Source organism: Gopherus evgoodei, chromosome 5 (genome assembly GCF_007399415.2).
Source record: "Gopherus evgoodei ecotype Sinaloan lineage chromosome 5, rGopEvg1_v1.p, whole genome shotgun sequence".
Lineage (NCBI taxonomy): Eukaryota > Metazoa > Chordata > Testudines > Testudinidae > Gopherus > Gopherus evgoodei.
This window is the reverse complement of record NC_044326.1, coordinates 2,096,354-2,119,386: the sequence shown is the minus strand read 5'-3', so window position 1 is coordinate 2,119,386 and position 23,033 is coordinate 2,096,354. Positions and strand designations below refer to the sequence as shown.

Sequence of the window (23,033 nt, the reverse complement as noted above, 5' to 3'; positions counted from 1 at the left end):
ATACAGAGAGAGCATTTGTATGTATTTTTCTTTCTTTTTCTATAAAGCTTTCTTTTAAGACCTGTTGGAGTTTTTCTTTAGTGGGGAACTCCAGGGAATTGAGTCTGCAGCTCACCAGGGAATTGGTGGGAGGAAGAAGTCAGGGGGAAATCTGTGTGTGTTAGATTTACTAGCCTGACTTTGCATTCCCTCTGAGTGAAGAGGGAAGTGCTTGTGTTTCCAGGCTGGAAACGGGGGAGGGTGGAATCCCTCTGCTTAGATTCACGGAGTTTGCTTCTGTGTATCTCTCCAGGAACACCTGGAGGGGGGAAGGGAAAAGGTTTATTTCCCTTTGTTGTGAGACTCAAGGGATTTGGGTCTTGGGGTCCCCAGGGAAGGTTTTTGTGGGGACCAGAGTGCCCCAAAACACTCTAATATTTTGGGTGGTGGCAGCTTTACCAGGTCCAAGCTGGTAACTAAGCTTGGAGGTTTTCATGCTAACCCCCATATTTTGGACGCTAAGGTCCAAATCTGGGACTAGGTTTATGACAGGGGCCATTGAGGGATGTGGGGCAAAAAAATCTGTCAGGGATGGTACGTGGTCCTGCTGTGAAGGCAGGGGACTGGACTCAATGACCTTTCCCTTCCAGTTCTGGATTCTATGAGCTTTTCCTAAAGCAACATGCAGCATCCAGAGAGGCTGTGTCTGCTGCATGCACTTCCCTAACTTCACCACCAGGTGTCACCCTGGCCAATTCAGACAGACAGATCCCATAGTACAGACCAGGCCTTTGGCCCCTAGTGTTCTCCTGGGGTGGGTGTGGGGTATCCCCAGGGCAGGCATGTAGCCTCTCAGAGATATGCACAGGTCTGGGAAGATCACAAATGGCCCAGGAGGTGTCTCCACTGGGGGTCTCTTGCAGCTGCCTCCTAGGAGTGACGGTCGCTTGAAAGATGCTTCAGGACAAACATAGGAACAGCCAGACTGGGTCAGACCAAAGGTTCATCTAGCCCAGTATCCTGTCTTCTGACAGTGGCCAGTGCCAGGTGTCCCAGAGGGAGTGAACAGAACAGGGAGTCATCAAGTGATCCAGCCCCTGTTGCCCATTCGCAGCTGTATAATCTACAAATTCCCATCCTGGGCACATACGTAGGGCATAACACAGGTATGGACTATCTCCCATAGCAGCCCTTAGATAAATCAGATACATTAGGGCTGAGTCTGTATTGCTGGGCACACCTCACCTGAGAGCCAAGATCCACCCCTAGCACCTCTCAATGGTTAGATACCGAGGGCTCCCCCAGCTTCCCCTCCAGGAAGGTTGAATAGGCTTTGAGAATGACTAGGTTTAAAGGCCTGATCCTGCATCTATGCTATCAAGGGGGAGCTTCTCCACTGCCTTCCCCTCACACGGGATCAGGCCCAGAGGGGTTGTACTTTTCAACATTTGTGACACCACACTTTGGTTTATTTTGTGACTGATGAGATGCTCAGCAGCACGCCCGGAGGTTATTGCAAACGTAGGGGCTTGGCGGAGTCACAGGGCGCAGATGAGGGTGCTCCGGACGGCATGGGTTTGTGGAGGGAGACAGCCTGGGATTTTTCATAGCCCGAGCTCACTTCTGGGTATTGACAGCAGTTTTGCATTTGGCACATGCAACGTACCAAGTATGGCGAGCACTAAAAATGTGCCACTGGGTGAGAACAACTTCGCTGTCCGGGTCCAGCCGGGCAGGAGGGGTCTCGGTGTGACTGTCGTGCAGGCTGCTCTGGGTGCTGCCAAGCGGTGTGGTTAGCTGTTGGCCAAGGAGATGTCGTCAACCTGGAAAAGTTACACAATACCTTCTGGTTGGAATTTGCTGGTAAAACCCCCAGAGCCCCAAATCAGCCCGTGGGAGAAGCCCCCAAGTGCATGATCCCTGGCCATGCACCAAACATGGGTCTCTGTTAACTTTGGTACAAAAATGAACCAGGGGCCATAGACAGTAGCACCGACTTGCTGAGCTAAAATCCTGCCCCTCTGCCTATCTTTGACCCTCCTGCAGGGGTCACTTCGCCCTTCTATTCTGAGCACTCCTTCTGCCCGGCCCTGGACCCGTCCACCCTCAGCTCTGCCAGCCCAGGGAATGGGAGTGTGATTTCCCACCCTCACCCAGCACTCTTCCTAGCCAGTGGGGTTAAATTATCAACATCCAGCTGGCACCCGTCCGCAGAGCTCCATGGATGTCAGCAGGCTGGATCCCCAGCGATCGGCAGAGATCCACCACCGTCAACAGGCCAGTCAATGCCCACAGGTGCCCTGAAGCTAATGGAGCTAAGTCAAGTTGTACCAGCTGAGGATCTAGTCCTTAAGTAACCCCTGCATCCCAGCATGGACTGCATCTTCCCCTATGCTCCAGGCACAAAGAATTAGGCTCCTAGGTGAGGGGTGCATGTAGCAAGGGGAAATGGGGAAACAGGCCCAAAGAGAAAGTTCTCCATATCTCATCGGACCTGGAGAATGAGAGAGAGGCTTGAAGGGGGAGGGACAGAGATGGGGAAGGCTGTGGGGAACCTGCAGTTTTCATGCCCAGACCTTTTTGATAGGCCAGCATATGCAGGGCAGGGTGGGCTGGAAAAAATTCAACCCAGATCCTGTTTGATACCAATGCTGACCCAGGATTTCAGTTTCTTACACACCCCAGTGCATTAACCCTCTTCCCGCTCCATCCCCATCAGTCCCACTCTCCTGAACTCATGTCCCCAGTATCCAACCCAAGGCCTGCTCTGTAGACAACAGCAAAGCAGCCAGAGCCTCTCAGTTCAGCTGGCCCCACTGTTTTTTACACCTTTGAGCAGCTGGAGGCCTGAGCTCCAGCTCTGGTGACCCCAGGCCAAACCCCAAGCACGGCACCAACCCAGCCACACTGCGGAATCGCACCTGCGATTGGTGCCTTGTGCCAGTCAGTTCCATGGAACTTTCATCTTTTAGCGGCTTCAGCAGCTTCGTTATCCTAGGCAGGGGAGGAGGTGAGGGTGGTTAGCACTTAAGAGAAGATATTTTAGGAGCAGAAAAAGTCCAACGCGGCCGGCCCGCTATTCTGTCTATCCGCCTACATCGCAAACCCTCGCTTGGGTCATCAGCAGGATCTGAACCCAGAGCTGAAGAGCAGACCTCTGCTGCTTGAGTTAAAGGAACAATCCTGTTAGCAGTAGTAGGCTGTTTTCCTGTGGTGGACCCAGCACTAGTGAGAGGTCTGACATACAGTTTGCCAGTGTGTTATTCTCATGTGCCCATCATTGTGGTGTCTGATCATCAATGCCCCCCTCCATCAGCTACAACTCCTGAATGCACATGCTCAATATAAGAGGGGCTGCCATTCTCTAGGGCCATTCAGTCATTGGCCTTTCCAGTTAGACTGCCAGGGAGGAGGCCAGTTGTGATGTCAACACCTGGAACTGGCCTGAGACTTGGCGAGGCATTGTGCACAAAGTGCTCAAAAACTCTCAAACGGCACCATCAGGGCCCAAACCAGGGGCTTCCAGAGCGAACCGTGGCAGTCTACAGCATCTGCTATAGAAACCTGCTCTTCAGGTTGAACTGTAATAGCCTGACATCCTCTGTGGATCACGCAGAGTGGGGGACACAACACACTGAGCAGTGGGTCATACAACTCATGTTCACCACTGGCTTGGCCAGCAACCCCGCAGCAAAAGGTTTCACGGTCTGTAACCAGGCCAGCAGCCTCCCTTGTGCCCCCTCAATGGCCTACAGGCAGCCTGCCTCAATTTCCCTCTTATGCTGTTCAAATAAACGTCACTTCAGGCTTTTTCCTGGTCAAAACTTACCCCTTCTTGTGGGCTGGCTTTAGTAATATCAAATAAACAATAAATAAAAATCACCCACCCCAAAACAAGCCGTCCCTTCCCAGCCCTTGTGAGCTAGCCCAACTGGACACCCCTGAGCTGCTGCTACGAACTAAAGCATCAAGAGCCAAGTTACCTGGGCCACAACAAGACCACTGCAACGGCCAGAAGACTAGCCCCCAGCGCTGCGATGAATATCCCGGCCAGGATCTTGTACAAGCGCAGGTCAGCGAGAGCTGAGGAGGAGAGGAGGGTTATTCCGGCCAGTGTAAAAACCACAAACAGCTGCCTGCACAGTGATTTTCCAGACACTGCTGTGACACAAGTCACTCCAACAAGGGCAAAACATGGGTATGGGGCAGGAGGCGATGAGTTTTGGCCCTGTGATATATTGGATTTAAACTCTCCCTCGCCAGCCCTCTTCCTGAAGGGGCAGTGACATGTTTGTCTGGTCTGATAATACACCCAGCGCTCAAAGCCAGGAGGCTGTGTTCTTCTACCGCAACGTCTGAGTCTTCATGTCATCGGTATGTTGTTTCAGTCATTGCATTGTGGCTACTGTCTGTGCTCCTCCACCTCCCGATGGACAGGGTCCGACCTGTGTGTGTGTCCCACTGCCCCCTGCTGGGTAGGATCAGATCTCCAAGAGATCTCGGCGTTATTGTGGATGGTTCTCTGAAAACATCCACTCACTGTGCAGCAGCAGTCAAACATGCGAACAGAATGTTGGGAACCATTAGGAAAGAGAGAGATACTAAGACAGTAAAAATCATATTGCCGCTATATAAATCCAGTTCTATATGCAGTTCTGGTCGCCCCATCTCAAAAAAGCTACATTAGAATTGGAAAAGATACAGAGAAGGGCAACAAAAATGATTAGGGGTATGGAACAGCTTCCGTATGAGTAGAGATTCAAAAGGCTGGGACTGTTCAGAATGGGAAAGAGACAACTAAGGGGGGATATGACTGAGGTCTATAAAATCATGACTGGTTTGGAGAAAGTAAATAAGGAAGTATTATTTATTCCTTCATATAACAGAAGAACCAGGGGTCACCTGCTGATAGGCAGCAGGTTTAAAACAAACCAAAGGCAGTATTTCTTCACACAACGCACAGTCACCCTGTGGAACTCGTTGCCAAGGGATGTTGTGAAGGCCAAAACTATAACTGGGTTCAGAAAGAATCAGATACATTCATGGAGGACAGGTCCATCAATGGCTATTCACCAAGATGGTCAGAGATGCAAACCCCATGCTCAGGCTGCCCCTCAGCCTCTGACTGCCAGATGTTGGGACTGGACAACAGGGATGGATCACTTGATAATCACCCTGTTCTGTTCACTCCCTCTGGGGCACCTGGCATTGGCCACTGACAGCAGACAGGACACTGGGCTGGATGGACCATTGGTCAGACCCAGTGTGGCAGTTCGTGTGTGTGTGTGAGTGTGTTTGCATATGTGCCTCACTGCCCCCTGCTGGATCGATTCAGATCTGTTCCTGGAGGGTCTGTACCCCCTGCTGGGTACATCAGTACTGGATGGAGGACACGCTGTAGGGAACAATCCTACGTTGTCTGTGGGGATGGATTAGATGGGACGTGGCAGCCTCACCCATGGCTGATAGCTCTGTCTCTGTCTCACAGCCCCCTCGCAGTCTGACTCACTTTGAGCACTGAAGTAGGAGGTGGCTGTCACGTTTCCCAGTGCATTGCTGGCCACACACGTGTATTCTGCTGAATCTGCTGATGTGACATCCCAGATCTCCACTCTCAAGGTGTTGTAGGATGGAAACACACTGATCCTCTGGCTGGCTGCTGAGCGTGGGCCTTGGCTGGAAGCCACTAGTTTATCCTCTCTGTACAGGGCTAATTCAGCCCGTGGGTTGCTATCAGCTGTGCATCGGATGAGGCCCACCCTTGCATTGCGGTTCTCCAGGAAGGCGTTCATCGATGGGTTCCTTGGAGCATCTGCATGGAGGAGACAATATTACTGTTAGATCAGGTGACTGGACTTCTTCAACTGACAAAGGGGAGGTGACTGGTTAAGAGTAGCCAGTGGTGGTCTACAGTTATTGACTAGAACAGATCACAAAACAGACTTTCCATCCTATGAGAAATTCCAAGATTTCAAAATTTCATTTGTCCTGCTTTCAAATCTCATAATTTTTTGCATAATGGAATATTTCTGCTCAACCTTATCCAAAAATTTCTTTTGGATACCATCAGAATGTTTCATTTCGACTTTGTAGTGTTGACTCTTCTGTTCTATTAAGGAAAAGAAGCATTTCAGCCTTATTGGAACAAAACATTTGGATCTTATCACAACAAAATGTTTTACTGATTCCCCCTTGAAAAATTCAATGAAATGGATAAGTTCCAGGGAAATGTTTGTGTTGTCAAATCAGCATTTTCCAAAGGAAAACTGTCCCCTTGTAAATTGTTAGACTCACTCTATTATTGACCTTCAAAGTGTAACTGAAAACAGCGCTGCACAAACACCAAGAAATCAGTTAGCCAGGCTTTTAGCATCCAAAGGGTGAGAAGTGAAAGGACAGGGGAGAGAGGAGGAGGGGAAACTGCAGGAGAAGGAAGAGGTTGTTTCAATCATTGTTTGGTTTGGTTCATTTAAAGGGAGGGGACGTTTGCGTCTTGATTTTGGATTCTAGATGCTCGCCTAGTTCAGAGCGGGTTGGGTCTGGGGCTCTGCCTTGGGCCTGTGTCTTAATTTTACTCTCATAGAGCACAGGGCACATCTATGGCTCTATGGAAATAACAGATAATAACAACAATGAGATCCCAAGTTGCCTTTATTTAGTGTGAACAAATCAACCCCCAAATCCCCTTGACACTCACAGAGCACATCCAAGCTGACCAGGGCAGAGATGGCACTTCCTCTCCTCCCCTCTGCCCGACAGTGGTATGACCCCGTGTCGGTGCTGGAGACCCTATCAAGGTGGAGCGACCTAACAGGACCGTCCTGCAGCCACTTGCTGTTCTTATACCAGGTGTAGTTGGTCTCGCCTCCGAGCCAATCGGCAACCAGGCAGGTCACGTTGACTGTGACTCCTTCGTGTATTTCCTGAGATGGTTCAATCATGATTCTGACAGCTGATAGGGAGAAGAGATCAGGAAAATCAGCCAAATGTATTCTAGTGGGAACCGGCAGAGCTCCATGTTTCATGAGAATAGCTACTCATCAGCAGAGCTGCTTAAAATTTTTTCATCCAAACTCTTTTTTTCAGATTTTTTTTTGGCAAGAAAATTTTCATTTTTGTTGATTTTTGGAGGGATATGTGTGTGCGTGTATGTGTGTTTAAAAATAATGACTTTTTTTTAGTTTTCAACAACTTTTGAGGTTTTGGTTTTTCAACGAAAACCAGAACAATTCTGCAAAAAATGTCCACAAAAACAAAAAAATGTTACTTTTTGTTAACATTTTCGGCAGAAAATAATATCCATTTTCCAACCAGTGCTAGTCATCTCAGATTCCAGTTCCAATCTAGCCCAAAATTAGACCCTTCTGATGGCTATTTGGTGTGTCTTAGTCCAGATGCCTCCTCCACAAAACCCACCACCATAATTGGCACTGATCGGACCCCTTGTTGGCTCCCTTTCAATGGACCAAAGAAATGAACTATCTACTCATTGCTACAGGGGGTCCCTCCAGGCCAGAGTTGGGGCATGGAGAAGCACATGTGTTGGGTATATTACACCACCATTGCTTGTGCAGATAAAGATAGCATTGGGGGAATGTGATTTTCGAAGCAGTCTAGGGGATTTTGACACACATCTCCCAGTGACATTATTGTATGCAGTGTTGTTGTAGCTACGTCAGTCCCGGGATATTAGAGAGACAAGGGGGTGATGTAATATCTTCTATTGAACCAACTTCTGTAAAGATATTACCTCACCCACCTTGTCTCAGTGACATTATTGGCAGCTATGTGTCTAAATCCCCTAGATCGGGGTTCTCAACCTTTTTTCTTTCTGAAGCCACCCCCAGCATGCTATAAAAACTCCACTGCCCACCTGGCGTCAGTGCAGGGCAATTGCCTGGGGTCCCACACCACAGAGATCCCCACGAAGCTCCATTGCTCAGGCTTCGGCACCAGCCCTGGGTGATGGGGCTCAGGGCCCTGGGCTTCAGCCCCATGTGCTGGGGCTTCGGCTTTCTGCCCTGGGCCCCAGCTAGCCATGCTTGGAGGGACTCCCTGAAACCTGCTTATGGAACCCAGGGGGTCCTGGACCCCTGGTTGAGAACCACTGCCCTAGATCACTTGGCAAATCTCAGTCTCAGCCTCGAGCATTGTCAGCCTAGCACCAGCTGCTAGCCCTGAGCTCTCCCGCCCAAATCTGCTGTGATGCTCAGATCAAGATTTAAATCTGAGTTTACCCCAGAGATTGCAGGTGCACAAGATCCAGATCCTGCTTTGGCCCCACCTCGCGGGATCTGAATCCAAATCCCCTGTGAGTGCTCATGGGAGAGAGCACGGCATGGAAGGGTTCAAAAGACACCTGCACTCACTCTCCACACCGAAGCGCACGGATGCTGCGGCACTGCCGTAGGTGTTGTTAGCTGAGCAGACGTACTGGCCTGCGTCCTCCAGCACGACGTCCTTCATCTCCACTTTCAGGGAATTGTGGGACACATGAACGCTCAGCCGCTGGTTGGATGAGCCCTGAGAACTCTGGGTGGAAGCCATGGGCGTGCGCTCAGCCCCTCTGTACACGGCTATATCTGACGGTGGGTGGCTGTCGACAGTGCATTGGATGATGGCCTGGCGCCCATCCTGGGCATCTAGGAAGGAGCTGAGTGAGGGCTTCCTTGGGGCGTCTGAAGGGACAAGAACACGTTGTACTTGAGCTAAGAAACAAAGACAGTGACTTTCTTCTGGAAGGGGGTTGCACAGTTTGGCCAGATGGCTCTGGGGACGGGCAGAGGGTAGGGAGTAGCTCTAGAAAGGAAATGGTTTTCCTGCTTTTTGAGCATTTTTGAGATTTAAAAAACTCTCCCTGTCCCAAATCAGGATGGAAAATTGAAATCTCAAGAACTTTCGCAAACCAAAAATCTGAAATTTGTTTTTGAACATCACAATCAGAACATTTTGTTTCAATAATTTTGGATACATTTTGTTTCAATGTTGACCGATTCATATTTTTTATGTTTTGTATCTTCAGTTAACTTTCATAGGGGTAGCCATGTTAGTCTGGATCTGTAAAAAGCGACACAGAGTCCTGTGGCACCTTATAGACTAACAGATGTATTGGATAGGGTGACCAGACAGCAAATGTGAAAAACTGGAACGGGGGTAGGGGATAATAGGAGCCTATATAAGAAAAAGACCCAAAAATCAGGGCTCTCCCTATAAAATCGGGACATCTGGTCACCTTAGTATTGGAGCACAAACTTTCGTGGGTGAATACCCACTTTGTCAGACACAGTGGGTATTCACCCACGAAAGCTCATGCTCCAATATGTCTGTTAGTCTATAAGGTGCCACAGGACTCTCTGTCGCTTTTTTGAGTTAACTTAAATTTCTAAATGGGAAATTGGTTTGAACCAAAATACATTTAGAAATGTTGAAATAGGATGCTTCGACGACTTAGAATCTCTCTTTTCCAGAAAGGTTTGAAATGGGAAATTAATTGAAACCGACCCTTTCCTATGAAGCATTTAGGCTCTGAGGAATCAGTGTTTTCCAATGAAAAAACGTTTTGTTACAAAATTCCCAGTCGGTTCTAGCATGACGCTTATAACACTAGGCCCCTGGTCAAGTCTCTGACTAGCTCAGGGGTGACTGGACGTCATCGGCACTTGATGACTATCCACCGATCTGTGTGATGTGACCTGGAGCCTGAACCGAGTTGTCAGGGCGCATCCACCACAACTGGCACTGATTGCCTCCCGTTGGCAGTCACAGCGGAGAGGCCGAAGGTGAAATGGGCCACAGCGAATGGGCTTCTCCTCTGTCTCTCCTGGAGTTTGCCCTCCAGGTCAAGCCGAGGCACAGGCAGGCAGCAATGCGGGCAAAGCCCGTGGGGCTGTGCCCACTGTTAATAGAATGGTAGGGCAGATCCAGTGCACCACATGCCGATGTCGGTTACACTGGTGTAAACACAGAGTAGCTCTGCTGGAGTCAATCTCCTCCTATCTCAGGTATTTTGAAGGCACTTCTCATTGGTCCCTGAATCACTGTGGGGTAGCTTTGCTCTGGAGAAACTCCGTTCCTCTGGATTTAGGCTGCCACCACTGAAAGCAGGTTCTGGCCTGGTATGTTTCTATAACTGACTCCATCTGAGCCAACAGCAGGATTTGATCCGAGGGTTTACAGAGCTAAAAGCGTGAGTGAAAAGACTAAGCCCATTCGTTAGCTGGCAGCAACGGCAGACTCATTAACCTCTGATGTGGAGCAGCCACTAGAGGGGGACAAAGACCTTCCCTTTCTAGAGTGGGGAATGTTTCCACTTAAGATATTTAAAGCTAAGTAACGTTTCAAGAATTTGACCCATTTGGGTTGTGTCCAGCAGGGAAATGTCATCCATTCCCCAGAGAAACAATGATCTCTTGTCCCTGGAGCTAGCCTTGGCAGGTAGCCAAGAAGACTTGGTTTTGTGATTGGGAGTCACCTGCACTGGGAATTCGGTTGCATGCCTCCATCTGAGAAGATGTAACATTATCTAAACCGCAGGCAACTTACAGAGCACGCGCAAGGCGGTGGGCAGAGATGTTCTCCTTCCCCTGTCATTGTGAGCCGTGCAGGAGTACGAGCCAGCATCAGTGCCCGCCGCACCACGGATCGTGAGGGAACTGGCAGAGCCCTCTGCCAGCCATTTGGTGTTCTTGTACCAGGTGTAAATGGTGCTCGGCCGGGCACTGGCATCCTCACAGGTCAGTGTGATGTGGTCTCCCTCACGTACATCGGGACCCGGTTGGATCACAACCCTCACAGCTGTGGAAGAAACCAGAGCAAAGCTGGAATGGATACAGCTGGAGCAGCCCTTTGAAACCACCAACTAACAATCGGAGTCAGCTTGGTAGAGTGTTACAGATCTCTGATCCTCTGCCCAGTTCTATCCCAGGCCTGGCATAGGTTAGAGCAGCATGGGGGCTGCTCCAACCTACACACCTGGCAATGATCCATGTTCACCAGCCAGGGATAGCTGGAATGCAGCATGTTTCAGCCATATCTGCTTCCCTGTCTCTACACACCCCCTATGCTTGGGTCAGATGGCTCTGTGGCTTCTTTGTCCACTTAGTTAGCAGTCTCCTGGCCAGGAGAATCCCCAGCAGAATAGACAGGAAGATTTCACTCCCTGCTGCAGGGGGAGGGCAGTGGGGGAGAGAATCTGCCCCGAGTTCCCTTCTAAGCAACACTGGAGTGCAATGGGAATGACAAACTCCATACTCACTCTCGATGGTGAAGTATACAGAGGTGCTGGCTTCGCCGATTGCATTGTTTGCAGAGCACACGTACATCCCTTCATCCTCCAAGGTGACGCTCCTGATCTCCAGTTTCAAGGTGTTAGGAGAGGATGAGACGCGTAACCTCTGTCCGGATGCCCCATCACCTCGGGAGGAACTAGAAGCAACCAGCTCATCAGCTCTGCGCAGGGCCAGTTCTGACTGCGGGTTACTGTCAACAGCACAGATGATGATGGCTAGCTTCCCATCTTGAGTCTCCAGGAAGGACTTCACCCAGAGATTCCTGGGAGGATCTACAAGGAAGGAGGATCTAATTTGACTTCAGAACTTTAATGTGACATCAGCGACTCACAAATTATTGGGTACCTGGATGAAATTCCCTGCCTTGTTATACAGATGGTCGGACTGGATAATTGAATGGCTTCTTCTAGCTTGGGACTGTGTGACTCTGTGAACTAGATCCAGAAAGGTTTCATGAAGGATCCATTATTAGAGCTGGACAAGCAATTTGTCACAGCTCAAGGAGGGGAGGGATAGCACAGTGGTTTGAGCCATTGGCCTGCTAAACCCAGGGTTGTGAGCTCAATCCTTGAGAGGGCCATTTAGGGATCTGGGGCAAAAATCTGTCTGGGGGTGGGTCCTGCTTTGAGCAGGGGGTTGGACTAGATACCCCCTGAGGTCCCTTCAAACCCTGATATTCTATGATTTATTCAGTGAACTTTGCCTCATTTTTCTTGAGTTCCATTGTTATTCAAAATTACTTGGCAAGGGATTTCTATGACTGACTCTTGGCCTGTCGCTCGTTCACAATGAGCTGTTTGTGATGAGTATTCAATACAAAAATTCAAGCTGCGTTGATTGGACATGTTGGGGTCACATGGTGTGTCACTGTTCCCTGATTGGATGAGTGTGACTCTAAGACTCAGGTTTCTGGGGGGAAAAGATTGCAAACTCGCTTTTCATATATTCTCTGGAATCAGCTGCAGATTCTCCACTTTTGGCAACTTCTGTCCTGGGAACACTAATACTCATGGAAAATAAACACAAACAGGGCAGTGTGATTGTAGGCAATGTGAACTCAGTTCAAAAGTCAGACCCATTGACATGTGCCATATTTAGCAATGTTCACTCCACTTTCTTGCCTCAGCACTTGATACTCAGGATAAGGGGCATGAGGAGGACCCCTGGACTTGTTGACTGAGTTTTGGGGGAACCCTAGGGTTGGGTGTTAAGTAGTGCTGATCACCAGACTCAAGGAGATCAATTTGTTTTACTCAACAAAGAGAAGCTTAGGAGATGATTTGATCACAGTCGACACCTGCCTACACAGGGAACAAATATTTAATAATGGGCTCTTCAATCTAGCAGACAAAGGTCTAACACGATCCAAAGGCTGGAAGTTGAAGCTAGACAAATTCAGACTTGAAATAAAAGATGCATTTTTAACAGTGAGGTAATTAACCCTCGGAACAACTTAACAAGGATCATGGTGGATTCTCCATCATTAGCAATTTTTAAATTCGGTTGGGCTGGTTTTCTAAAAGCTCAGCTCTAGGGATTATTGTGGGGCAGGTCTCCGGCTGTGTTATACAGGAGAGCAGACTGGATGATCACAGTGGTCCCTTCTGGCCTGGAATCTATGAACCTCTGAAAAATATTTTTAATTGAAACTTTTTTTAATGAACATAGAAAAACCGGAAACCAAAAATGTTTCTGTAAAATGTTTTTTTGGCTTTCGTTTAAAAAAATTGTTTCCAGTAAAAATAAATCAATTTTTCATTTTCAAAAATCAGAAAATGTTTAATAAAAACAGTTTTTGAAAATGGATCACTTTTCCGTTTCATTTTTTTTGTAATTTTTTCTTGGGGAATTTTGAAAAATGTGAAAAAATGTCAACACTTTCTGCCAAAAAATGCTTGGTATTTTTTACCCACATCTAGTTCCAGGTGAGGCTGTGGCTGGTGGTAACAAGGAGGGCTGTGGTTCTGGCTTGAGATGAGATTTGGCAAATTCTGAATTTACCTGGTTTCCTGCTGAAACTAGCTCAGTTTGAACTACTGTCCATCCCACTTCCACACCTAGACGTGACCCTTTGCAGCTGCCTTACTTCCCCACAATGAGCTCCACTCACCCTTCTCCCTGCTGCCCACGCTCTCCACAGCTACCCACTTGACATGTCCTCTAACAGCTGGCTCCTAAACTGATGGCCAGGAGCATGGGTGGATTTCCACTCTAGGGAGTCAGGATGGAACAAGGAAACCTTCCCCGACCCTCAGACTAGACCTCACCCTTTACTTGACACAGTTCCCAGATCCTTCAAACCCCCAGTTCCCAAGGGATGGCTCAATATATCTAGGCTCAATCCAAACACGTCTCTTGCTAATGTTTGGATGCCTTTTCTCCCCTGTGTGGTTTGAGTGGGCACAAACCATGGAGCATTGTCTGCTTTCTAAAGACCGGGGGGCGGGGGGAGGACTACACTATGCTCCTACAATGGGGTTCCTCTAAAGACATAGACTTTGCCTTGCAGATCAGACCATAGGTCCACCAGCTCTGGGGTCTTGTCTCCAGCAGTTGCCAAAGCAGGATGCTTCGGCAGAAGTGCAGCCCTCCCCTCCCAATGTATGGAGGGGTCCCTTATCTAGCCCCCCTGTCTAGGCTAGTGGGCTGGGGGCTCTGGGCTGTGCTGGTGGATACAGAGGCATTTTTCTCTGAACCTTGCACAGTTCAACTGTGCAAAGAACTTACAGAGGATGTTCAAAGTGCCTGGGGAAGAGTTTCTAACCCTCTCCTGGGTCTTCACCGTGCAGTGGTAGGATGCAGCATCAGCGGTGGTGACCTTGGGAAACATGAGTGACCTGCCAGGGCTCTCGCTGAACCATATGTTGTTCTTATACCAGGTGTAGTGCGGCATCCCAGAGGCATCACTGTCAACTGCACAGGTCAGGTTAACAGCATCCCCCTCGTGGACATCCGGCGAAGGAGAGATCCAGACCCTTGCAGCTGGGAGGAAAGACTAATGTGAGAAAATGTTTATATACTACGGGTGTGGGTGGATGGATGGATGGATAGATAGATAAAGGGCATGTATGGAGATGGACAGATGGATATGACGGTTATGTAGAGGGATGGATGGATACAGCGATACGTATGGAGATGCAAGGATTATAGAGAGAGAGAGAGAGAGATACAGGGATAAGTATGGGGAAGGATGGACAGATAGATACAGGGGTATGTAAGGAGATGGGTGGATGGATGCAGGGGTATGTATGGGAATGCATGAATAGATAGACAGATACAGGGGGTATTTTGGTGGATGGATGGATATAGGGGTATGTATGGGGATGGATGGATAGATACAGGGGATATTTAGGTGGATGGTTGGATACAGGGGTATGTATGGGGATGGATGGATGGATAGATACAGGCAGTATTTAGGTGGATGGATGGATATAGGGGTATGTATGGGGATGGATGGATGGATAGGTAGATACAGGGGATATTTAGGTGGATGGATGGATATAGGGGTATGTATGGGGACGGATGGATGGATGGATGGATGTATAGATACAGGGGATATTTAGGTGGATGGTTGGATACAGGGGTATGTATGGGGATTTATGGATGGATGGATAGATACAGGGGATATTTAGGTGGATGGATGGATACAGGGGTATGTATGGGGATGGATGGATGGATAGATACAAGGGGTATTTAGGTGGATGGATGGATATAGGGGTATGTATGGGGATGGATGGATGAATAGGTAGATACAGGGGATATTTAGGTGGATGGATGGATATAGGGGTATGTATGGGGATGGATGGATGTATAGATACAGGGGATATTTAGGTGGATGGTTGGATACAGGGGTATGTATGGGGATGGATGTATGGATAGATACAGGGGATATTTAGGTGGATGGATGGATATAGGGGTATGTAGGGGGATGGTTGGATGGATGGATAGATACAGGGGTATGTAGGGGGATGGTTGGATACAGGGGTCTGTATGGCTGGATCTATAGCTATCAGAGGTATGTAGGTGGGTGACTGGCTGGCGGGATACAGCGGTATGTAGGGGGATAGATGGATGGATGGATCCAATTCCCATGGCAGTAGATGGCAATGTTGCACTCACTCTCTCCAGTGAAGTTCAGCGAGGTGGTTGTGTTGCCATACGCGTTACTAGCAGAACACACATACTCTCCTTCATCCTCCATTACCACAGCCTGGATCTCCACCTTCAAGCTGTTGTGTGATGAGGAGACACTGACTCGCTGTCCGGCTGCAGGGTGGGAGCCAGTGGTGGAAGCCACGAGTTCGCCTCCTCTGAACAGAGATAACTCTGACTGTGGGTCACTATCAACCGTGCACTGGAGAACGCCCAGCTGCCCATCCGGCATCTCCAGGAAGGAGGTCAGCTGGGGCTCCCGGGGCGGATCTGTTGGGGTGAGACACTCACATTAAGGCACAGTCAACATGCTCTTCATTTGCCATCATCTTGAGCCTTTAATGCCACGATTCCTTCTTTGACCAGCAAAGCCTTGTTTCTGGGGCTGCCAGCCTATTTCACCAGCACAATATTCACAGTCAGTTGCTTGAAACGTCTATGCTGGATCCCTATTCCCCTCACAACCCTTTATCTCCTAAGTCAGCAGTTCTCAAACTGGGTGTCAGAACCCCATTTTAATGGGGTCACCAGGGTTGGCTCAGACTTGCTGGGGCCCAGGGCCAAAGCCCGAGCCCCATCCCCGGGACCGAAGCTGAAGCCTGAGCCCCACCACCCAGGGCTCCAGCCCTGGGTGGTGGGGCTCCGGTTACAGGCCCCCTGCCTGGGGATGAAGCCCCTGGGTTTCAGCTTTGGACCTCCTGCCTGGAGCAGTGGGGCTCGGGCTTTGACCCCCCAACCCAGGGCAGTGGGGCTCGAGCAGGCTCAGACTTCTGTTCCCCCTCCTGGGGTCATGTAGTAATTTTTGTTGTCGGAAGGGGGTCACGGTACAATGAAGTTTGAGAACCCATCTTAAGTCCTTTTATCTTGTAAGTTCTCCGTTGCAGACACTACCACACTACAAATAATAGAAGGAGAAGATGGAAAGGCAGATCCACCCAGAAGAATCTGATCAGACCATCCCATTCCCATTTGAAAATCAAAATTAAAGAGTCCACTGCAAATACTTTTTAATTTATATTTGTGGTTCGCTTCTCTTCCTAGAGCCGGTTGGGAATTTTCGATGTAATTTTGGGGGGTCAAAAATTTTTCATGAATTGAAAATGAAACTGCTTGTGAAACAGTTGGTTTCAACAAATCTCTGGCCTTGAAAAATGTTTGGAAAAAAAGTTGCAAAAGATTTGAAATGAAAAAAACAGCAGTTTTCGAGTTCAAAATGACTTTGTTTTGAAAAGTCAGCCAGTTAAACCTTTAAAAAAGGTTAACAACCAAAGAAAAGTTCAAAATCAAAACAAAATGGTTTCAAAATGATCAAAACAAAATATTTCCATTGATCTGGACCTGAAGTTTGGTTTTGTTGTTTTTGTTTTTTCAGTTTGCAGAAAATTTTTGAGATTTTGGTGTTTGATCCAGATCCAGGATGGGAAAGTTTTTTCAACTCCTGAAAATTTTCACATGATGGGAAAAATTTTTCCCCCTTGAGCTCTGCCTCCTACAGTGTAAATGCCATGATACAGGTGGGCAGTCCTACATATGCTTATTGCTGAGCATTCCTGATGAATAGTCATTGATATTTCTTCCTGTGTGTTGACGAGGGTAGCCCGGAGGGTCCAATGAGATTCCTTATTTAAGCAAAGGCCCAAAAGTGCAAGTGATGACACTTTAAAAGAAGGGTGATGCACAGTGGTGCTGGGAAGAGGCTGGAATTGATTCCAGCTGCCTGGTTACAAAGGTCTCTGCTGGCCTGACACAGCGGGGAGACGTGTCCATCAGCTACTTCCTTGTGCTATCCACTGCACAGCCGTTAGTGGATTCATTCTCACAACATGCCTCTGCGGCAAGGGGTCTGTAAGACCTCCATGTTATGGTTGTGGGACTAAGGCACAGAGCAACTATGGCCCAGACCTTCAAAGCCTAACTCCCACTGAAATGGGTCCTGGCCTGACTCTTTCTCCAGGGTGTGTGGCCCGTACCGTCTCCTGCTCTGCTCAATAAGTCTTTGATATAACATTGGCAAGGGTCAGGGTGAAACCTGTGACCCTTCCACAGTTCCTGTTCCTTCTCTGCTCAGGCAAATTCCTATTGAGTTCAGCGTGAATGTTACCAAGCAATACGGGCTCCTGCCTCTGGCTTGTCATGATCAGTGCCAGAACCTCTCTCTCTAGAGCCATCAGAAGCAATAGGCTGTCCTGGAGCAGGGCCCTGGTTCATGGAATCTCGGCCAGCCATGGCCTGGGGCAGTCGCAGAGCTGTGCAGAAACTGCCATCTTCAGTTCAGGGGGAGATTTGTGATTTGGAAATCAAAGAATTCTGAAATTTCCTGCTAGCCAAAATTCTAAAGAAAAAATAAATAAAATTTCAGGTCAATCAAAATGTTTTATTTTGACAACATTGAAACGTTTCGTCCTGATTTTGCCTTTTTGTTTTCATTTGATGTGATTATTTTATAATAAAAAGGGAAAAAATCAGAAACCAAAAGTCATGTCGAAATGGAAAAGTGAAACGTTCTGGTCCAAAAAGGCTGCAATGGAACATTGGACCCGATTGAAATGCTCTTTTCACCTTTTGATTTCAAACAAATTTTCACCAAAGACGATGCATTTCTGCGAAACGTTTTGCTTTCGATGAATCATCATTTCCTGCCAGGAAAATCTCCCGCTGGAAAATTTCCAACCCACTCTGGGAATAGCCATCCTCCAGCAGGGGCTCTGGAGAAAAACAATGTACCCAGCCCAGGGCGTAGTTAAGCAGCGATGCAACGCAACGGTCTGCTCCACTATCCACTGACATCAATGAGACGCTGGCCACAGACCTCCATAAGAACTGGCTCAGCCTCCACCTGGATAAACAATGTCACTTACAAGAGACGTGTAAGCTGACGGCTGGGGAGATGCTGCTGCTGGTTCCCTTGGGGTTGTGAGCTTTGCAGTGGTAAGAGCCAGTATCCCCACTGGTTATGTGTGGAAAGGCCAGGAAGCTGTCTGAGCTCTCCTGAAGCCGGTGGCTGTTTTTGTACCAGGTGTAGATGGCACCCTCTGGAGCATTTCCTGTCACATCACATGTCAGGGAGACATCATCCCCTTCCTGCACGTCTGTGGAGGGCGTAATTAGAACTCTGGCCGCTAGAGGATGGAGACAAACCACCACAAAGAGAGATAACAACAGCCTGGATCTCAGAAGCAAGTTGAATCCTACCTCTGGCCCCACCCTAGATGGCCCCGACATGCCAAGTTTGGATCTCAATCCAAAATACGGGGGCTGCTATTCGGGCAGTTCTGATTCAGCCTTTTATATCCAAGATGGGAAATCCAGATCTGGAAATGGTTCTAAAGCTCCCACAAAATCCAGCGGGATAGAGGTTGCATTCAGTGTGTCGACTCATTACAGACACAGGCTTGAATTGCAGACTCTGGATCCAGATCCAAACTTCCCTGAAACTCAGGCTTTGGGTCTGGGGTTCTGATTTTGGCCTAAACCTAATTTCCATCACCATCCGTCAAGGCCTTTTCTTCTCCTCCAAAAATCCCCACCTGCCTCAGTTTACACCATTCCAGTGCACTTCACCGCCCTCCCCATGCTGGCTTAGGCCTTGGCAGCGGCACTCCAGCCTTACTCACTACAAAGTCAATGACAGTTTGCCTGAGGAAGGACTGAGCAAGGACATCAAGATCTAGTCCATGGTTTGTAAGCTTCTTGGGGCAGGGATCTTTATCTGCCTGCCTGGGCAGGACTGTGCATGCCTCTCAGGCTACATCAATAACAGAGCCCCAAATGCTCCTGTTGGTGCTTTACAGTCAGGATCACCCACCATTACTATGCTGCCATCTCTGCAGTGGAACATGACAACTGTTTATACAGCAATGCTACATAACAGGTTAGGACAGGAAGTGAAGGCTACGGTGTCCAATAAATGCAGCAGAGAGGACTTAGGTCAAATACTCATTAAAGTACCCGTGAATGCAGAGAGGGCTCTTCCTCTCCTAGGTGATGGGCAAGTCCCACCCGAATGCTCCCAGGAGTTATTCATCTAGGGGCAGCTCCAAGGCCACCCAGAGGATTCAGGGGGTCTGGGGTCTTCGGCCGCAGGGGGCCCCTGCCACCAAATTGCCACCGAAGACCCAGCACTTCGGCGGCAGGTCCCAGGGCAGAAGGACCCCCAGCCACTGAATTGCCGCCAAAGACCCAGAGCAAGTGAAGGACTCCACTCCAGGGCCCCTGAAAAACTCTCATGAGGGCCCTGCAGGGCCTGGGGCAAATTGCCCCACTTGCCCCCTGCCTCTCTGCGGCCCTGGGGCAGCTCCCCTGTTTAACGGTTCTCAGATGCTCAGCTACGTTCCTCCTCACCCTCTTCATTACAGGTCATTTCCCTGCATATCCTCTGCCCTTCCTAGCTACACACAGAAGACCTCTCCCCCATCTTGCGGTATTTCTTGGTGGGTGCGTACTAGGACTCTCCATTCTCACAGCATTTCCAGCCTGGTTTTATAGCCTGAGAAAGCTCGTCCAAGATTCAGAGAAGTAGCCAAATTTGAAGGCGTTACTCCAGACAGACCCTATGAAACCTGTAGCCAATCACCTGTCTCTAGTGCAGGGACCCCTGCCTGGTCCAAAGGCTTCCTAGGAGGTCCTTGTCCCCATGGAACTCCTGAGGCCCTAGAATCAAAGTAGCATCTGACCACTCCCTAGCAGCATGGGATCTAGGACACACAGATGAGCAGTTCTGCATGCACCCAGCAGAGGGAAGTGCTGCACATGCCCTGTAGCCATTTCCTCCGTACTCACTTTGCACACGGAAGTACAGGAGCCCAGAAGATGTGCCATAGGCATTGCTAGCAGTGAAGCGATAATTCCCTTCGTCCTCCAGCGTGATGTCCCGGATCTCCACCCTGAGGGAGTTCGGGGAGGCAGTGATGCCGATCCGTTGGGCAGCTGCAGTCCTGGAGCCGGTGGAGGCCATAAGTTTATCTCCTTTATACAGGGACAGCTGGGCCGGGGGGTTGCTGTCCACCATGCACCGGATGATGGCCAGTCTGCCCATCTCCGCCTCCAGGAACGAGGTCATTCTGGGATTCCTGGGGGCGTCTGAAGAGTCGGGAGCAAAGATCATCCTCAAGTTTATAAATGTCTTGAGGCTTGTTTAAAAACCCCTCCTATCCCTCTTGGACCATCCCATGGCCACCTAGATCCTCACCATTGTCATCACTCTGCTGCATACCACAACCACTAGAAACCTTACAGGGGACGCAGTGATGGAACTCAGCTCCTCGTCTGATTGAGCTAGCAGAGAATCGCCCTTAACTGTGAGCTGTACTGGGGCTATGACACACAGAAGAAAAGCTCTGATTCCATCCAGTAGAGAGAATCACACACACGAAGGCACATGATCCCATGCATGCTAAAATACACACACACACATTCTAATACACACGCTCACTTGCCTGCTAAAATACACAGACATGCTCATGCATATTCTAACACACACACATGATCTCACCCACACCCACACTAGCTGGTTAATTACAGACAGGCTATTTATTGTCAGTTCTGCTCAGGTTTTAGCTTCCTATGGTGACCCTGGAAAAGAATACAGCCTGGCCCCAAATCTACTCTTGCTGGCCATTCCTGCTGGCAGATCTGCAGCGGAGGAGGCAGTCTCTCATCAGCAGTGACCAAGTGAAGGGCAGAGTGGAAGCTGGTACTAATGACCGGAAGCAGGAGAATGAGTTTCTGAGGTTTTGAGACTGACATGAAGAACCCGACAGTGAATTTTAAAAAGCCAGGCGAGCAGTTTGGCTCCTAAAGCAAACAGTCTGGCTGTGCAAGCATGGGAGGGGAAGCGACAGCACTGCGTGTTAGACAACAGCACAGGGACTGCACGCAGGCTGGTCGCCACAGTTCAATAAGTCACGTTTGATCACAGTGTTTCACAGGTATCTTCTGACCGGAACAGACGGACGTGTCGCCCATTCGTACTCAGGGGGGCGCATGGTCCCCCTCTAGCGGTTGGATCACATGTAGCTTGGTGGGCTGGCTCCAGCCTTGAGCTCACAGCCCTGGGTATTTTAGCACAGGCAGCAGGAGCTCGTGCTTTTAGAGACAGGTCCTTGTTTGGGGCATAACAGGGTCTTCAGCTTCCATGTGATTCGGCCACTACTGGGGCCAGAGCATCAGCCTGAGTAAGCCTGGATTACATGTGCACATACGTGTTGGCACATACGCATGCTTCTGCATGTACGCAAGAGCCCAGACACACACAAACAATGCACACAGGTGCACATACACCCACACATGCACACACCCACACAATCATACACGTGCACACTACATGGACCCACACACCCACATGAACACACATGCAGCCACTGACATGTAGCCAAATGTACCCTCACATGTACACACAACCGTGACACACACCTGCAAGTGTAGTTAGGTGTGTTGGTTGGGACAGGACTGACTGCACCACTGGGGCCCATGCGTACGTGCTCCTGTGGGAACCTGCCACTGCCATGAAGATTCAAAGTGTCTGGAACTTACACAGCACATTCAGCGAGACCAAGGCGGAGCTTCTGCTTGTTCCATTATTCGTTGCCTTGCAGTAATAGACCCCGGCATCTGCACTGGCCACCCGCTGGAACACCAGGGAATTGGCCAGGCCCTCGGACAGCCACTGGCCATTTCTGTACCAGCTGTAGTTAGTCATAGCCGATGAGTTGCTGCTCACGTGGCAGGTCAGGTTGACCCCCTGGCCTTCCTGCACCTCTGAGGCCGGCGTGGCGATGACCCTTGCCGCTGAGTGGGGAAGAGAGAAAACAGGATTCAGGGATTGAGCGACGGGGGAAGAGCAAAGCAACGAAAGATGTGTCTCTTTGGGTACATTATGGGGCATGACATAATTGTCTGCTAGGGCTGGAGGGCCAAGGGGGCAGGTGGTTGTTAAGGGCAGGCCATGGGGGTATATGAAGGAGCAAGGGGATGGGCTTATCCCAAGGGGGAGTTAGTCTGTGTATCCTAGACTACATTTCCTGCTAGTGCAATCTGTCCCCCAGAGACAGCCTGGAGCCCCACTGCATGGGACATTTAAAATTTAGACTCAACAGAGCTCTAGAAAATATTCTGGAGGGAGCAGTCCTGCCCCTTGGTGCTAGGAGCATAGAAGAGGGTCTTTTCCATCACTAGATTCTGTGATTCGATTAGGCTGGGGACAGGCTCTCAAGAGAAGCAGTGGTAGCTGTAACAGACAGTTAAAACTGGAGTAGGCAAAGTCCTGGAGAATGCACAGCAGAATGTGCGTGTGAGGTTTTCTGTGGGCGGGGGGGTAGGAGGAGTACCTTGGGGGCGGCATACATTAGATGACCTTGTACATCGGAGTTGTATGATGCTTTGAGAGGGGAACTTTGAACACAATGCCAGATTCTGATCTCAGTTACACCAGTGTAAATGCATAATAATTCTATCGCTTTCAGTGGAGTGACTCTGGATTTACCTTGGTGTTCTTGAGAGCAGAATCTGGCCCACAGATGGGAATCGTTGCTTCTTGGAGTATCGCCGGCTTTGAGGGACTTTGGAACATTTTGCAAATTTCACAATTATCTTTATTTTAGCAGCGAATGACTCAAT

The 23,033-nt window shown here is 49.2% G+C and overlaps 1 protein-coding gene across 1 annotated transcript in view; it reads right to left on the bottom strand.

Annotated features, from left to right (window-relative positions):
* Positions 1-1,215: 1,215 nt before the first annotated feature.
* Positions 1,216-23,033, bottom strand: part of SIGLEC1 (sialic acid binding Ig like lectin 1) — a 46,000-nt gene continuing 24,182 nt past the window's right edge. The window contains exons 10-22 of the mRNA XM_030565500.1: positions 21,951-22,205; positions 20,199-20,498; positions 18,278-18,538; positions 15,387-15,689; positions 13,995-14,249; positions 11,234-11,539; positions 10,522-10,773; positions 8,349-8,657; positions 6,677-6,931; positions 5,489-5,791; positions 3,963-4,062; positions 2,901-2,973; positions 1,216-1,802 (exon numbers count right to left, since the gene is read on the bottom strand). Coding sequence (XP_030421360.1) covers positions 1,773-1,802; positions 2,901-2,973; positions 3,963-4,062; positions 5,489-5,791; positions 6,677-6,931; positions 8,349-8,657; positions 10,522-10,773; positions 11,234-11,539; positions 13,995-14,249; positions 15,387-15,689; positions 18,278-18,538; positions 20,199-20,498; positions 21,951-22,205 — 3,002 coding nt within the window. The 3' untranslated portion in view covers positions 1,216-1,772. The remainder of the gene's footprint in view (positions 1,803-2,900; positions 2,974-3,962; positions 4,063-5,488; positions 5,792-6,676; positions 6,932-8,348; positions 8,658-10,521; positions 10,774-11,233; positions 11,540-13,994; positions 14,250-15,386; positions 15,690-18,277; positions 18,539-20,198; positions 20,499-21,950; positions 22,206-23,033) is intronic.